This window comes from Theropithecus gelada, chromosome 11 (genome assembly GCF_003255815.1).
Source record: "Theropithecus gelada isolate Dixy chromosome 11, Tgel_1.0, whole genome shotgun sequence".
NCBI lineage: Eukaryota > Metazoa > Chordata > Mammalia > Primates > Cercopithecidae > Theropithecus > Theropithecus gelada.
Window position 1 is genome coordinate 120,718,831 of NC_037679.1, and position 18,326 is coordinate 120,737,156.

Below are 18,326 nucleotides of genomic sequence, written 5' to 3' on the forward strand. Positions count from 1 at the left end.
GTTCTGTCTCCCAAGAACGCCTTCAACCCTTCCCTTCATCACCATTACCGAAGGCTCTCCCTTTGTTCAAGTCCTTAAAATTACTAAAGCAAAAACTGCTGATGACCTTTCCAAAGCAATATAGGTCAAGTAACGCAAAATAATTTTCTTTGTTAAAGATTGTAATATAGCCCTTTTAAAGACAACTACCCTATTTGTTTGTAGATAGGCAAAACTTCCACCAGATGGCAAAGAAAGAAAATGTAGAAAGCAGCAGATCATTCAGACTCTTATCTGGCCTCACTGCCTCTAGATTCAATTTCTTCTAGTAACTTCGCAAAGCCTCCAGAGCAGCGCTGCCCACTACAACGGTCTCTTTGGAAATGTGCATTATTTCACGTGTCATGGCTGTTGAGCAACTTGAAATGTGGCTATTGTGAATGAGAAACTGACTTTTTAATTTTATTTAATTGTGGTAATATTAATTTTAATTTAATAGCCAACATGTGGCTAGAAACTACTATATTAGACAGTACAACTCTGGAGTGGTCTTCTTTAATCATAAATTTATTTATTATACTCCTCTGTACTTTAAAGATAAAACGCATTCTCCTTAATACATATGGCCTGAACTATCAGCTGCACTACCTTTCTGGCCCCATCGCTTCCCTCTTACCTTCTAGCATTACTTCCAAACTCACAAGTCCTATACACGACACTAGTTTGTATGGCACCACACACCTCCTTTCTTGTGTACAAGCTGCCCTCGCTGCCTGAACGCCCTTTCTCCCTCTTCCCCATGTGCCTTACTCATTCATCAAACAGCAACGCCTCTGAGCTCCTGACCATTCCTTGCACATCCCTGACACCCCCTGAGAAAAGTGTGGGCCACTATTTGTAAGCACGCCACTATTCATATTGCTATCATACATTTATCACACTGTACTGGGATTTTTTGAATGACATCACTGATCTCTACCAAAGGCCTGCTAGTAGCTGACCAGTCCCAGCCTCAAGGTAGTTACCAAGATAAACTTCCTCAAACTTCATTCCTGTTACAAACTAGATAAAAGTCAAACCCTTCATTCAAAATCTTAAAGTAAGGAGACCAATCACTCAATCATTCCTTTCACAACCCCTTCCTTGGGCTGGGCCTCAGTTTTAATATTGTCTATGTATGATTTGGATATTCCATATCTCTGATGTACCTCCTTAGCAACTTACACAGGACTGCCCTTTGATTTCTCTAACAGTCCATGTCTATTATTTTCTTTCAGAACCAGTTTGCCCCAAGCAAGAATCTTCAACTAACCTCACTCCAGATTCTCTCATGGGAATATGACCCAATTCTACCTGCACATATAATAAGCCCTCCCCGATTGTGCAGCGCTGTCTTCTGAACTAGCAGCTCCGTTCTTTGAAGGCAAAGACTGAGTCCTCAGCTTCCTTTGCCGTACCTGCAGCATTCTACCATACTGTGCATTTACCAGGCACTGAAAAAACTGAAAAAACATATACTGAAGGTTGCATGAAATCTTAAAGACTATGTTTGCAATTTTATGACTTCCAAAAATAATCATTCCCAATGCTCGCATTCCCCACATCCCAATATGTGTCTTTTTTAAAAATAATATCTAGATATTAAAGAGAAAACTGAGTAAGTAAAATAAATACGTGACATGGAGCCTTTACCACCTAAGAATAAGGGTACAGTGTAATAAAACAAATAATTCTAGGAGGTTGTCACTCAAAATATTGAGAACCCCCATCCTATTTGAACGACATGACTAATGTTTTGAAATTTAAAACCTGAGCTATTTTTTTTTTTTTTTTTTTTTTTTGAGATGGAGTCTTGTTCTGTCACCCAGGCTGAGTGCAATGGCATGATCTTGGCTCACTGCAACCTCCACCTCCCAGGTTCAAGTAATTCTCCCACCTCTGCCTTCCAAGTAGCTGGGATTACAGGCACCCACCATCATGCCTGGCTAATTTTTGTATGTTTGTAGAGACAGGGTTTCACCATGTTGGCCAGGTTAGTCTTGAACTCTTGACCTCAGGTGATCCACCCTCCTCAGCCTCTCAAAGTGCTGGTAATACAGATGTGAGCCACCACGCCCGGCCATCCTGGGCATTTTTTGACAAGAGATTAATACCCAGAATATGTAAAGAGCTAAAACAACTCAACAGACAAAAAAAAAAAAAAAAAAAAAAAACTAATAATCTGATTTAAAAAATGAGCAAAAGATCTGAATAGATATTTCTCAAGACATACAAATGGCAAACAAATATATTAAAAAATGCTTAACATCATTAATCATCAGAGAAATGCTAATCAAAACTACAATAAGATATCATCTCACCCCAGTTAAAATGACTTTTATCCAAAAGAAAGGCAATAAAAATGCTGATGTTGTGGAGAAAGGGGAACTCTCACATAGGTGGTAGGAATGTAGATTAGTGCAGCCACTAGAGAGAACAGTATGGCGGTTCCTCAAAACACTAAAAATAGAGCTACCATATGATCCAGCAATCCTACTGCTAGGTATATACCCAAAAGGAAGGAAATCAGTACATGGAAAAGATACTTGCATTCCCATGTTTATTACAGCACTATGCACAATAGCCAAGATTTGGAATCAACCTAAGTATACATCAACAGATGAATGGATAAAGAAAATGCAGTACCTGTTCACACTGGAATAGTATTCAGCCATAAAAAAAGAATGAGATCCTGTCATTTGCAACAATATGGATAAAACTGGAGGACATGATGTTAAGTGAAATAAGCCAGGCACAGAATGACAAATTTCACAAGTTCTCACTCATATGTGGGAGCTAAAAACTAAAACAATTGAACTTATGAAGCTAGGGAGTAGAAGGATGGTTACCAGAGGCTAGGAAGGGTGGCAGGGAGGGAGAGAAAAGGTGGAAATGATTGATGGGTACAAAAATATAGTTAGATAAAAGGAGTAAGATCTAGAATTTGATACTCCAACGGGGTAATTGCACAGTTAACAATAATTTATTGTATATTTCAAAATAACTAAAAGAGTAGAACTGGAAAGTTCCTAACATGAAATGGTAAATGCTTGAGGTGACCAATATCCCAAATACCCTATGTGATTATTACACATTGTATACCTGTACCAGGACATCACATGTGCCCCATAAGGATATATATATACTATGTACCCATAAAAATTAAAAAGTTTAAACAAGAAATAAAGACCTGGGCATTTTTAGAAAGCAAAATGATAAAAGTGTAATCATTGTTTCTCAACTGCTGTCAGAGGCTAGTTACCAGCTGTTCCTGGACTGGAAATCCCTGTGATTTGGCCACACCTCTAGATACTTTCACACCAGTAAGGACAGGCATCCTGAGACATGAGCACACCCAGATTTTGTCCCAACTGACATAGAAGATACAAAACACCAATGTATGGATGCCAGGATTTTGAGACTATGATTGCTATTTTGATATTAGAACACAGAGCGCCCATTCTGTTACACTAGTTAAAATCAGCAGAAAATAAATTCCTAGCTTTCAATTTTCAGATATGTACTTAATACTTAATTTTCCTCCTCCCACTAGACCATAAAAAAGATGTTATCTAAAGTATTAAAGGTCAAAGAAAAGGTCCTCTAAATACACCAGACTCTTTAATGAAGGAGACGGCACCTGGCATTTAAAGCTGCATTCTCTAGAGACAGGATGAAAGACAGTCTTTCAAATCTTTTCAAGGAATGAATTGCTTTCTACTTCTCCATTTTTAATTAATTCATGTATGTATTGAAATCTTGGGTCTTCACTAAGATTAATGAACAATTTAATTCTTAAAAATCTAATCATTTGAATGCATCAAATGATACATGTTTTAATTATAGAAATTAACAAAGAAAACTAGTAATATACATGTACATCATGTCAGTTTTCTACAGCACATCAGTAGATTTGCTTGAAAAGTGAATTGGGGAAAAGAGCCACTAACATAAGATCCCAGAGGATTTTAATCCTAATTTCTTATCTTTTATAGGATATCTAGTTAGGCTTTTGTAATTTTTAGACAAGATTCTCTACCTTACTAATGATTTTTGCTTCAATGAGTTGTTTTTCAAAAGGGTTACTTTAAAACATTTATACTATAAACAGAGTGTAAATTGCAAAGCTGTATTTCATCTAGGTGAGCACTAAATAATGTGTTAGATACTTTAAAAAGTAAAAATAATCCCTGTTTATCACATAAAATTAGGCTGGGCACAGTGGCTCATGCCTATAATCCCAGGACTTTGAGAGGTCGAGGCAGGTGCTTGAGTCCAGGAGTCTGAAACCAGCCTGGCCAACAGGGCAAAACCCCTTCTCTACTAAAAATAAACCGTAGCCAGGCATGTGGCATGAACCTGTAGTCCCAGCTAATCAGGAGGCTGAGGCAAGAGGATTGCTTGAACCTGGGAGGCACAGGTTGAGTGCATCATGGCACTCTAGCCTGGGCAACAGGGCAAGAATCTGTCTTAAAAAAAAAAAAAATTAGTCATGCCAGCATCACTTACCCTGTGCTTACCATAAGCCACAACTTCTGCAAGCACTTTGCCTCATTTAATTCTAATAAGTTAAGATAAATAGAAATAAATTTGATTATCCCCATTTTCCAGAAGAAGAAATTGGAGTGTAGTGTGATTAATTTGCCCAATATGTCTCCAAATGCCTCTCACATACAAATCCTGAAATCTCCTTCTTCCCATCCTCTATCCATTCACAAAGTAGTCATCAAATGCTTTCTAAGTGCCCAGCACAGTTCCATAAATGGAAATTTTCATACATCTGGAAAAGACTAGCTTCAAAATTATTTTTAAATTAGATAACCAAACTTTAATTAAAACATTTATAAAACTTCCATGATGTTATTTCTGCCCATCCTTCATATCTTCTGATATCCTTCATATCTGTCTGTCAACATATTTTTAGTGGATAAAGAAAAAGCTTTTGTATGTTTTTACCATTTTTATTGACAGTTTTAGGAAGAAAACATTTTCCTTCCCAACGTTTTGAACAATAAAAGCCACCCATGGTGAAAGAGGCCACTGCAGATGAACCCAAAGCTAGCTAGGCTATACGACATGAGCAATGAACTCATCATATCTCTGATGCGGACATTCTGAAAAGGTGAAGCTAAATAGAAAATTTAGGCCACATCATATACATATGCAAATCAGATGCCTCATTCCAGTTGACCTTCCAGTAAACCAACTGCAGAGTTTTGTTGTTATTATCGTTGTTCTCTTAATTTGTAATGCTTTGACTAGCATTTACATTTTAAAAATAATTTATATGCCAATCCAGAATACTAGAAGCAACAATCAAATTTGTATAATGACTGTTCCTGCAAATATAATGTCTCGTGGAGAACCCGAATGCCTCTTTCACTAATTCAGAGTCAGAAACTTAATACCACTTTATCCATTAGTCTTACCTCTGCAGCTAAATAGTTTCCAGTTGCAAGATGTTTAAATCTGAACAAGCTGTTCCACTGTCCTGCACCCCCACGGCATGGGTCATGATGAACCACCTACAAAGAGAGCAACGACAGTAATGGCAAAACAATATTTATGTTCCTGGCAAGCAAATGCCAACAGTTTACATGTCCGCCCTCCTGTTAGTGCTGATCTGTCAAACCTAATATAAGTTTCCATGAGAGTATAATGTGGCAGAAAAACAAAATTCCCCATAAATGAGCAAGAGACATGTTATAACAGTTGTTAACTCGTGCATGCGTGACACTCGTGCCTTACATTTGCAAACACAGCTTTACTCAGAAAGACATGTTTCCAAGACCAAAGTGGAAACACTGAGATTTTCTTCCCTTTGTTTTTCAAACATTTTCTTGGCAGATTGCATTAAGAGCCCACTATGTGCCAAGTACCTTCAAGAGAAGAGAAACACAGCAGTGGATAAAGCTAGAGCTTCCATTCTAATGGAAAAGAGAGAGCTAGCGAACAAAGAAGTAAGATTTGACAAGTGCCAGAAATGACACAAGGGAAGTGCATGATTGAACACCTAGGGAAGGCAACTTTAGATATGACCATCAGGAGTATGGGCCACTTGGAGATGTCATGTGAGCTGAAACCTGGAGGATGAGAAAGCCATGCAGATTGGAAGAGAGAATCACAAATGTCAAGGCCTAAGGTCTAAACTACTTAATTCTTGACCCTTTCCATACATGCTTTTTATTGACAGCATGTCTTTTGATACCTGTCTTTGAATTGGCCTTGCCCAGAGGCAGAGTCCCTAGGCTCACTGGGAATGAACGCAGTAGAAGCTCTGACACACCTGGCTGCAACAGGTGGGATGGGGCAGCAGAAAAGCTCAGGTTTTACACTCAGACTCAGGCATGTGAGTCCCAGGTCCACCAATTACTGGGGTATGACCACAGAAAGGAATTTAACATCTTTGAGCCTTATTTCTTCGTGTACAAAATGGGTTGATTCACAGGATTGTTGTGAAGATTAAATATCATAAGGCATATCAGAGTGCTAGGATAACTTTCATGACTCTCCCTCAGCACATTACATCCTTTTTGCTAGTATTGACCACCCTTTGGCTCCTGCTGCAACCGTCAATTCTGTATGTTAACATACTTCACTTGCTAATGCCTTTTACTAGACTCCAGCAACTGTCTTCCCATACTCTCATAACCCAGATAAAATAATAATTATGAAAATACTTCAAAGCCCTTGAGGTCTTACAAAACACTCCCTCTGTGGCCAAAAGCCCACCTATCCTTCAAATTCTCACATCACATTTCTTCCACAAATCCTTTGCTAATCACACTGGCCACCATGATCTTGTCAGTGTTTGAAATCTTAATTCTTTGGGGGAGGCAGAGATATCTGCAAGAATCTGATAAAATCTAATGTTTGTCTCAAATACACACACACACACACACACACATTTCGTGATTTGTATATAATTGCTAAGGTTAACAAATCTGAAGATCTCAAGAACTACTCTCATACACATCAGTGGGTCTGGCAAGGGCAGTACAGTTCCCTAGCGGGGATATTCTAGAGATTTGGAAGGGAGGGTGTTTTTGTTTATCACAATGATTCTGGAGGGATGTTATTGGCATTTAATATGCAGTGACCAAGATATTATCTACACTGCAATTTACAGAGAATTCCAGAATGTGATCAATACTGTGTGTGGCCCTCAGGACCAGCCCCACCCTGCTAAGTGCTCCCCCGCATCACAGGGACTGAAAGCCTCACCCAGTGGGACTCTGAGGATATTCCCATTAGAATGGAAAGCAGAGGACAGTAGAAGAGAGGCTCCTCTTTGGACTGCAGTAACAGTGGGAGCAGCTGACTAGTGCCCGCTCCTACAAGGTGCGTGGGTAAGGACCCCTCAGCATGTGAGCAGAGGCCTGCAGGCTGAGAGGAGGAGCAGTCATTGCATTGCTTATCTGCATTCAGATAAGCCCATGTCCCCCATTCCACGTTTCCTCCCCAGCCCTTCCAATCACGTTGAACATAATTTCCCTCTTGCTTGAAACACCTGATGCTTATGCTGGGTAAGTACAGTCCTCAGACTTCCTCACTGAAGCCCAACTGTGACAGCACACAATAGAGAAACGTCCTGAAGCCTGCATCTTTCAAATCTCAGACAGAAATAAGCCTACCATTGATATAAACTGGCAATACTTTAGTACATCAGCAGGTAAAAACATTTTACATCAAGTTATATGAAATTCATTATGGTGAGGGACGTTTAAATGAAGTAAAGACATCTCAAACTTATTAAACTATTTATTCGTTCTCTATTCTGTTCAATGTCTCACAGCATTTCCAACTATGCATTTTGATGGAAAGGGTTCACGGCAGTGGTACAGTTACAGCAAAAGCTATAAAACTGAAAGCAAAAATATGAGAGAATTTTCAAAACTCCTTTTAACAGACTCAGAACCAATATTAAATAAGCACAGACACATCAAACACAGGTAACTCACCGTATTTCATTAACAGAGTTTTAAATAATATCTCATCTTATTGCTACCTCTATATTTTTTAAATTTTTAAAAAGAGCAGAATATTAAGAACTTTATGGTATGAAAATGCATGCTGTAATTATGGATTTATTTTAGGATGGCCTGTTATTTTTCAGTTTTACTCTTAAGAATGAGGCAGACTTCTGGGAGGGATTTCATGCAGCCTCGTGTGTTAGTAGCTTTCGTCATAGCTGTTTTCCCCAGAGCTTCTCAGTTCCATCACCTGTTGATGATTAGGTCTCCAAAGTCCATCTGCATGCTAGCAACTGAAATTATTCCTCAATACGTTGTGGAGTTTCAGATAGAAGACAAGTTCTTTTGTACAATTTTGTCTCGATTCTAAACCATGTCATAAACTTAAGAGAGTTCTTTTTCAGTGTCATATTTATAAACAAGGCTCAGCTCATTTGCATAGGCATCACACTTCCTCATTTTCTGCATCTCGTCAGTAATTTGCCTAAAGTATTATCCCTACTTTGATTATGGTTATCTCTCCGTTTTTCAGTTTGTTCCGCTACTATGTCTCCTAACACTGGTTATCATTCAAGGGCCCACATTTACCTTTGCTTTTTCATTTTCCTGTACTTGGATGGGTTGTCTTCTGATCCTCTTCAACCACTTCTCTCAAATCCAAACATATCCATCCAAGATAGGCATAAATATTGTATTGTTTAGATAGTCATTCTCATGTTGAAATACATATTATTATATTATAAAGTATTTTCCTTTTATTTTTTCTTTAACTTAGAATTTGAGCATTATGCTAATTCTACCTATTAGAATATATAAATAATATTACCTATAAATTTCATTTTAGAATATTAAAGGGAATATCACAAAATATATGTTTTAAAAATTGAGGGCAAGTGAAGAATTTGAAATGGTTGAGAACCATAGCTAGCGGCTTAGATGTTTAGTAAATCTCTTGTTCATAGGCAATTCTGTAGATCTTATCTCCTCCACCTATAAAAAGATCCTTTAAGGAAAAATCCATAGATTACATTTCCTTAATTACTCTATCATGTTCCACATTTAAGTGACACTTTTAAAAAGATGAATGAATTCTTAACTATGGGTCTCCTGATTCCAATAGAAATGGCATCCGCAGAAGAAATAAACATTGTTCTCCTCAGGGACTGAGTAGTTCTGGCATCAACCTTCCTCAAAGTGAGGCCTCCTACTCTATCTTGACTCCAGTGCCATTTGAGGCACATGGTCTTCAGTCTAACTAGTCTTGACATTTCACTACTGATTTGTTAAAAGGTTGTAATGTACCGTCTTAAAATGCGTGTGCGCGTGTGTGTGTGTGTATATGTGTGTATTTGACAGAGAAGGAGAGAAAGAAAAAATGAGAGATACCACAGAGAAGACAAGCTTAGGAAATAGTTTCCTTTCAAACTGGTCACAGCAATGAATAGGCACAAGTTGGTTCACAAAAATTATTTTATTTTATGATTCTATCACAAATGATGCCTATAACAATAAAACAACCAGCCCAGTGAATCTTGCCTTTTTGATCTACATATCTATTAAGTGCCAAAAAGTATTTACATACCTCTATTTCCCACAGCGCTTTAGAACTAGTAGCAGAAGTAGCTGATTGGCGCAAGGTTGTACGAAGGAAAATGTGCTGTTTTTTCTCGTATTCATCACAAGTCAAAAACTTCTCTTGTTCCGCATGAAACAATCTAACAACGTCCCCCTAGAAAAAAAGTCAAGAGACATCTGAACAAACACATGTGAGAAGAAGGTGTCTCTTTCTGGTTTTGATACTCTGGGCCCTTCTGCTAGCTATTTGGCTTTTAATGCTTATTTAAACATTTAAAAATATTGGTGGGGGGGAAATTCAGTAAAACACTTAGAGTAAGTATTAACATGTGTAGTCACATTCTAAATTATGAACACCAGTGAATACATAGGTTTTGCATCTAGCATTTCAGTAAGACTGCCTTCATTTCTCCAGCAAATGTCCTATGTAGCACATACTTACTCCTTTTAATACATCCTCTCGATAGGAACTATATTTCATGAATAAAGTGATTTTCCAGCTGGTGTTGCAATTAACAGCATTCACCTGTTAATGAAGAAATGTTCAAAGTTATAAGACTACAGATTCCATTCTCTACCAGAAATTATTAGTTCAACTAGTAACAAGAAATTAAAGACAACTTTGGATAATGAAGTATATAGCTCAATACAAGTATCTTTGAGAGATCATCCAAAAATAGCAATAGCTAATCATAGCTATATGTACCTTAGGGATATTAATTAGAATACCTGGGATTATGCTCATGAAAACAATGAAAGAAACCATATTACTTTTTTCTCCCTCTGTCTCATGAGAAAAATCAACACATTCATTCCTTTTCCACTTGAACTTACCTCTTTACACCCTGGGTTATCAAGAAGCTCTATGTTGCTGGCATGTAGTGGCTGTCCTGCATTCACAGGCATCAAAACAACTTTATCTCCTACAACAATCTAGGAAGCAGAAATAAATCACAATTGAGATACTACATGGATCTTTGGTGCTATATTTGAAGCTAGAAATAACTGCACAAGAGTCCGCGTTATTGATCTGACATCTGGTTCTTTTATCCTTCACACAAATTTTCGTTCAATTCTTTTTCTCTTTGAGGTAAAATATCTTCTAATAAATGATCACAGAAGCATGTCCCATAGTGCCTATCAGTCTGGATTGAGAAAGCTACTGTGGATCTTTTTCATATTCATCTCCCATTTCAGTTAGAGCTTTCTTAAAGTCAATAAATAGGCCATTATCCCTCCCCATCCATGAGGTCTTATGCCACAAGCACAACAGAGAGAGTAAATGCATCTGCCACCCAAAAAAAAAAAAAGCAATCTATCCAAATATTAGAACCACCACAAAAGCAAGCAGAAAATGTTATACACTTGTATCATCTTTGCGATGAGAGATGAGTATATTTGATCTTCCCATAGTCTCAGAAGTGTATTAAAAATTCTAATGTCAGCACAATTCAGGAAATGCAGGATTAGGCATGACCTTGTAGAAATACGTTTTGTGTTTGAGCCTTGGGCATCTGATTCACTCATATCTTAAATACATTAAACTAATATCGCTCCTTAAACCTGATGTTCATTTTTAATAAAAACTAAAATTGATTATGGGAAAAGTCCTCTAAAGAAGTAAGTCTAATTGATTTTTAAATGTATGCTATTGTAGCAATATCCACCTTATCTTTAAGTATTTTTATTCATAACTCAAATTGTGGGGAATCGAAGTTATCCTTTCTTCATGATAACAAAGAACAGTTTAATTTTCATTATTAAAGTTACTTACGTTGCTGAATTTATTTAGAAGACATATTATTGTAGTAAATAAAATCTCACTTAAAGAATGATCACTATCTCAAAAATGAAAACCAAAACCCTCTCTTTGTATATTTTATATCAAGTAAATGTTAGAATGAATTAGTTTGATATATAAATGAAAAAACAAATCATAATTCAGTTGATACAAATAAACAGAACTTCTCCACGTAGTGTAACTTAATCTAAACCCAAACTTTAAAAAACATGATTTCATATTTTCGATATCAGATAACCTCACATGGATGATACGGAGGAGTCCACACTCACATATGGTACTGTTATCACAAACTATATCTGGCAATCAAAACATAATAGAGAAGCCTCAAGCTCACCAACCAACCAAAGAAAGGTTGCGCTTTGGTTTGTGGAAATAGCTCCAGCTGTTTACAGGACTGGTCTCTACTCATCACGTCCATAAGTAGTCAGATGCTGTAACTCACAAAGATTCATCATAGAAGCTCTCTATATACAGTTAAGGAAAGATCATTAAGGAGCAGTATTAAGTGAAAAGATGAATAGGCAGAGCAAGGCATGTAGTATGCTCATTTGTATAAAAATGTGAGGGAGAGAATAGGAGTATCTGCATAAAGGAATGTCTCCAGTGCACACTTGAGGAAGAAGAAGGGTAGAAATTGGGCAAATGAAATAAAAAAGTAGAAGAGAGATTTTTCACAATATATCTTTACATTGTTTTCTATCTTTGAACCATGAATTGGTATCCCTTTTAAAAATTAAATTATGAGCAAAAACAAATGAAAGTCAACATGACGTAAGCATATTCCCAATCCCCTTTCTCCCTAGGAAAACTTGTGCTGTTGCACGTGACACCAAGGCAGCTCCAAGTCACAGGGCCATGTAGAGGCCTGAGTCATCATCCATACTCTAAAGTACTGGGAGCTTGATACCACATTTTGCCAGTGCTGCATCTGGTCTTCCAATTACATTTTTTTCTTTATTTCTTCTAAAGAAAACAAAACAAAACAAAACAAAAACAGAATACATGCGCAGAACGTGCAGGTTTGTTACATAGGTATACATGTGCCCTGGTGGCTTACTGCACCTATTGACCCATCCTCTAAGTTCCCTCCCCTCACCCCCCAACCCCCGACAGGCCCTGGGGTGTGTTGTTCGCCTCTCTGTGTCCATGTGTTCTCAACTTCCAATTTCTTAAAGAACAATTGGATTCGGTTGACTATTTTATTATCATCTGTGCCATGTAAATCCTAGCCAGTAAGTTTCTAAATATAATGACATATTTTAACCATGTTCTTCCAATTCGAGAATACTTTTGGTTGCACCTACATTAGCTGCTCTAAGTCCTGCTATTTTACGATAGTTGTCTGTAAGTTTTGGGTCAATCCATATATTTATTTCAAAACACCACCCATAAAGCTATATGTGTATATATATATGGTTTTAAATACATATATATTTAAATATATATAATATATATAAATGTGTGTATATATAAGTGTATATATGTGTGTGTGTGTGTACATAGAGAGAGAGAGAGAGGGAGAGTTTTTTCTTTTTTTTGAGATGGGGGTCTTGCTCTGTCACCCAGGCTGGAGTACAGTGGCACAGTCTCAACTCACTGCAACCTCTGCTTCCCAGGATCAAGAGATTCTCCTGCCTCAGCCTCCCGAGTAGCTGGGATTACAGACGTGCACCACCACACCCAGCTAATTTTTGTATTTTTAGTAGATACAGGGTTTCACTGTGTTGGTCAGGCTGGTTTCGAACTCCTGACCGCAGGTGATTCACCTGCCTCAGCCTCCCAGAGTGCTGGGATTACAGGTGTGAGCCACTGTGCCCAGCCTAACATTGTATATATTTTTAAGAGACCAATCATATAGCCAAAACGTTCCTTGATATCTGTGAAACAGCTTCCAGTGGTTCATAAAAATGGTATTCGTAAGTAGAATCTAATATTAATTCAGTAGTTTTCAGGTCCTCATTCTTATTCTTGACAATGATTACCTTGCCTAAGCAAGCTGAATAAAACTTGCAAGTGAAATGGATAAAATACCAATCATGTGAAATAAAAAGAATATTAAGAAGTGCCAAGGAGAAAACAAAAAGGTCTAAGAAGTAGTCCCTATTCTCACGGAATTCATACCTAATTAGATAATTTAGCAAATATGGAATATGGTAATATTTTCAGAATAGTGAAGCTCAGGACATGATTCACAGATGGGGTCAGGTGCTTTCTGCTATGTATCTAATATAGAACTTGAGGGGGACAGAGCGAGACTCTGTCTCCAAAAAAAAAAAAAAAAAGAATTTGAGGGTGAAGACATTTTCTGCCACATCCTAGGATCAGCCATCACATTCACTCTAGTACACAAACATGTTTTTTATAAATTGCAATTTCAAAAGCACTTCTGTTGATTCTATGTAAGAGCCATGTAAGATTCAAGCTGAGATTTTGCTGAAAATAAAGAGGGATATAACATCACCAGCAGCTACCCTTCTTTTGAAGTGGCACCTGGTATGGTGAAAAGAACATCACAGTAGGAATCTAAACCCCAGGGTTCTAGTTCCACCGTAGCTAGAAATTCAAGGCACATATTTTTTCTAAAATGGCGAAGTCTACTTGCTGTTTGAAGAGTTTCTTTTTTCAAGAGTTAAAATTTTCTCTTTATTTAAAGAATATCTGACTTTTATTCCCTTTTAAAACCTACCATAAAGGTAAAGAACCCAAGATTTCTTAGATCAAAATTGAAAATGAAAAATTAACTACTCAACCGTGGGAAGATACATAAAAATAAAAAAAGAAAAAAAGAAAAATGAAATATTTATGTTCTCTGCTCATAGCTGTCCCTAGTGACTTTGCAGTTCAACTGCAATCACGGGCTTTGTATACAGCTGAAAGTAGAGGGATCCATGAGTCTATTTTCTCCCCAAAACCATCCATCCCACAATTCCATAAGATATATCATAAAGTTGCCCTTAAGTAGTAGGAACTATTTCCTTTTGAAGATAGGGTTTCCTTTCTCCCAGACAATCATGACCCTATTTATTGCATTTCATTTGGGTGATAGAACATCTTGCTGGATGTGAAAACCTCATCTTAAAATATCATCTTAAAATCTCATCTATTGTTCTTGGGTTTTTTTGTTTGTTTGTTTGTTTGTTTGTCTGTTTGTTTGAGACAGAGTCTCACTCTGTCATCCAGGCTGGAGTGCAGTGGCACAATCTCAGCTCACTGCAAGCTCCTGGGTTCACGCCATTCTCCTGCCTCAGCCTCCCAAGTGGCTGGGACTACAGGCACCCACAAGCACACCCAGCTAATTTTTTTTCTTTTTTTTTTTTTTTGTTTTGAGACGGAGTCTTGCTCTATCGCCCAGGCTGGAGTGCAGTGGTGCGATCTCGGCTCACTGCAAACTCCACCTCTCGGGTTCACGCCATTCTCCTGCCTCAGACTCCTGAGTAGCTGGGACTACAGGTGCCTGCCACCACACCCGGCTAGCTAATTTTTTGTATTTTTAGTAGAGACAGGGGTTCACCGTGTTAGCCGGGATGGTCTCGATCTCCTGACCTCGTGATCCGCCTGCCTCGGTCTCCCAAAGTGCTGGGATTATAGGTGTGAGCCACTGTGCCCGGCCTCATCTATTGTTAAACAGTAAAATAGCATTTTAAAAGTCCTCTAAACATTGCAATTTCCTCTTTCTAATTTAATATGTTTTTAAGGAAAATCAGTAGTAGTTGAACCACTGGTTATGAAGTGACCGTATTTCCAACTGTCTTTCACATAGTCAGTTTATATTTTAGAAATATGCTACCTATTTTAGGGGGAAAAAATGAGTATTACAATACAATTATTTATGTGACCAATATAGGGCTGTGGGTGTGCTTATGCTTTCAGCAACCGTAATTACACACAAAAGCTACGCAGTGGCAAACAAAAACAGTGAGCTGTTTCAGCAAAAAGCAGTGTGGAAGGTTGTTTCAGCCATGCTTTCTGAAGCACATCCAGATAAGGAGAACTCCTGTATTGCACTTAACAATTACATTGTCCATTTTCACCAAGATTGAGTGTTTGGGTGGTAGGTTTTGTTTCACTTTGTTTTTACAGTACAACTAATTATTTGAAATAGTTCATTACATTCAACTCTCCATTGACTGTGTAAAAGCAGCAAGGAAAAGAATAGATAAAATGAATAAATAAGCAGATAGGATGAATTAATATAATCCACAACTAATCTAAAAACTCCAATTCATTCAATTATTTCATCACATTACTTCCGAGCTTGAGCTCAGGTTTTGTTTGTTTTCATATTTAATTTTCATGGACCTCCTGTAGACAGGGACACTATTCAGTGGAGGGCTGGGGATGGGAACAAGCATTGCAAGAAAGGGCCTCAAAGGCATAAGTTGTTCATAAACTACATAATCAGTCCCTGAGCAACTGAGAGTTGATTGTAATGAACTATTTAATGAAACTAAAATGTGTATCATGCTCACAGCACACATCACCTGATGTCAAAAGAAAAAAAAAGTAGGATTTTTTTTTTAAGAAATCCAACCAACACAAGACTTAAAGTGCATCACATTCCTGCATGCCATGCTTCTACCAAACCTTACCAAAGGAAGACATCACCAGATAATTTATTAACCAAATTAAATCCAGAAGCTTGCATCCTGTGGGATTGAATTTGTACTTCAAAATTCACTGGAAAAATTAGATTCACTATAAAGACATTCCTAAGACAAGAAATATCCAAAACACATTTAAAATGTAATCAAAGTTTCAACTGAAAAAAAACTCCATCAGAATAATTATACTTTTATATTGCTTTGAATTCATGTTAATTTTTTAAAATCTTAACTACTGATCCCCCGATGCAATATTTGCAGGTATTTATGAAACTTACTCAGCGCTCAGTGTCTAGCAGCATTTCCTGAGCATCATCCATGTGCTATGGACTCTCACCCAATATTTTATTTATTACACACAAAAATATCACACTCTTGATCTTATTGACTATTTCTCATAATTTATTCTCTATTTTATAAAGTAGCAGAAAATATTTTAGCAACCACTAAAATTTACATGCAATACACACATATTCCACAACATTTTTAAAAAATTTTTTTAGAAACAAGGTCTCACTATGTTGCCCAGGCTGGTCTTGAATTGGTGGGCTCAAGTGATTCTCCTGCCTCAGTGCCCCAACCAGTCCACAACATATCATAAACATAGTTGTCATCAATGAGCAGATGCCAACCTGCAGCTCCTCTACTCCATCTCTTTTAAGACCTTATAGACTGTCAGCAGCTGGCCATAGAGCCAGTAAATGGAATCCTGTCGTGATTCACGGTGCCACTCCATTCATTCAAAGGGCACACACTATTTCCTAAACACAGACCAAGCTCCCTCCTGATTAGGCAAAAAAGTAAATTCTCCTTCTCTTTTAAAAGTCTCAGCCAATATTAAGGTTGCTTAAGTTCTTTCACACAAATACTAGCTGGAAGATTTTAAATGAATCTGAACTTTGTCTTATGATTTCTGAGCACAATTTGTACTATAAATAAACATGTGTAACCTAGTAGATACTAACATAAAAATCATGTATTGAGTAAAATCTATATTTTCATTTTGTACTTTCTGGATCCTCTTACTATGAATTATTTTCTTTATGAACCCACTATTTCCCTCTTAGTCGTATATTACATACATTGTCACCCTCGCTTCTCAGCTTCCAGAAGGGATGAATATAAAACCAAGACCCTTCGTTTCCCGCAGCATCCAAGGACACACGCATGGCATTCTTCTCCAGTAAAGCAGGCAATCTCTTGTTGACAGTAAGATATTTGTTGCTTTTTATATGCAGTAGCTATAGGGAAAAGACATAGATTACCACCTTTATTCTTTGCTCTCCTCTGATAATTACATTCATATGTTTTATACATATATATTCATCTAACACGGCTTGAGGTGAAAGTTAAACAAAGGAGTATTTTCAGCCTCCACACTCACCATCTTTCCTACTTGACTTTCTTTGGGTTCTTCTTCCCCTTCACCCCAATTCTGCTTCATAATGAAATGGGCATAATAGGGAGCAAAAAAAAAAAAAACAAAAAGAGGGGACCCCTCCGAATGATTTTCATCTACTGATAAATACTGGCTAAAACTAGGTTTTCCAAAGGAGACCTTGAGTTTCCCCAAAAGCACATCCTTTCTCAATGTCTGCACAGCCACAAAACAGCATATACTAAAGAAAGGCCAAGAAACTCAAATAATGTACCAGCCCACTTAGTATTATTAACCAGCCCTGCCCACAGTCAGCTCTGATTCTTCCTCTGTAAAGAGGCAGCTGCTCATCCTAAATAGGCTCTACACCTTCTGCCAGGGGATGCTGACCCTACCTCCCCCCAGATGAGTGTAAAAGCATCACTTCTCAGATGTTTTTGGACTTTGTGAACAAAATCTTGCCAAAACATGATTCTACTAAGTAGCAAAACCAAAACAAAATACTCTTTCCATCTATTATTACAATCATTTCAAAAAACAATGGTCATTTTAGTATTCACAATATAAGAAAGAAATTATCTCAAAATAAAGGACAGTTCTTTAATTGAAAAAAAATCAGCATTTTGAAATGCTCATTATCATACTCTTAGGTCCTTATGTTACCATAAACCAATGGAAACCCTCATGGGCTGGCCTTTGGGATCCACCATGTTAAAGAACATGGCTCAGCCCCTCACTGACCAAGCTAACATCTGCACTTCAGGTACTTGACAAGGAACATAAGTTCCACTTGCTGACATTTAATCAAAACTCAGTTAAGAGAAACTCTATTTATGAAGGATTGCACCAGGGACATCCAGCCCACTCAGGTTGCAGGTTTCACATTATCCATCACTCGATTAAGTCATACATTCAGGGAGCTGCCGACCCAGCTTCTCTCATCTTATCCCAACAGTGCACTGCTTTGACTGCCCTGC

At 37.6% G+C, this 18,326-nt stretch overlaps 1 protein-coding gene across 1 annotated transcript in view; it reads right to left on the reverse strand.

Moving 5' to 3' along the window:
- The window catches only part of ITPR2 (inositol 1,4,5-trisphosphate receptor type 2), a 492,062-nt gene that overhangs the window by 366,642 nt on the left and 107,094 nt on the right, over positions 1–18,326 (reverse strand). Inside the window, exons 5-9 of the mRNA XM_025402066.1 lie at positions 17,054–17,212; positions 10,401–10,499; positions 10,009–10,092; positions 9,574–9,720; positions 5,448–5,543 (exon numbers count right to left, since the gene is read on the reverse strand). Of these exons, the coding sequence (XP_025257851.1) occupies positions 5,448–5,543; positions 9,574–9,720; positions 10,009–10,092; positions 10,401–10,499; positions 17,054–17,212 (585 nt within the window). The remainder of the gene's footprint in view (positions 1–5,447; positions 5,544–9,573; positions 9,721–10,008; positions 10,093–10,400; positions 10,500–17,053; positions 17,213–18,326) is intronic.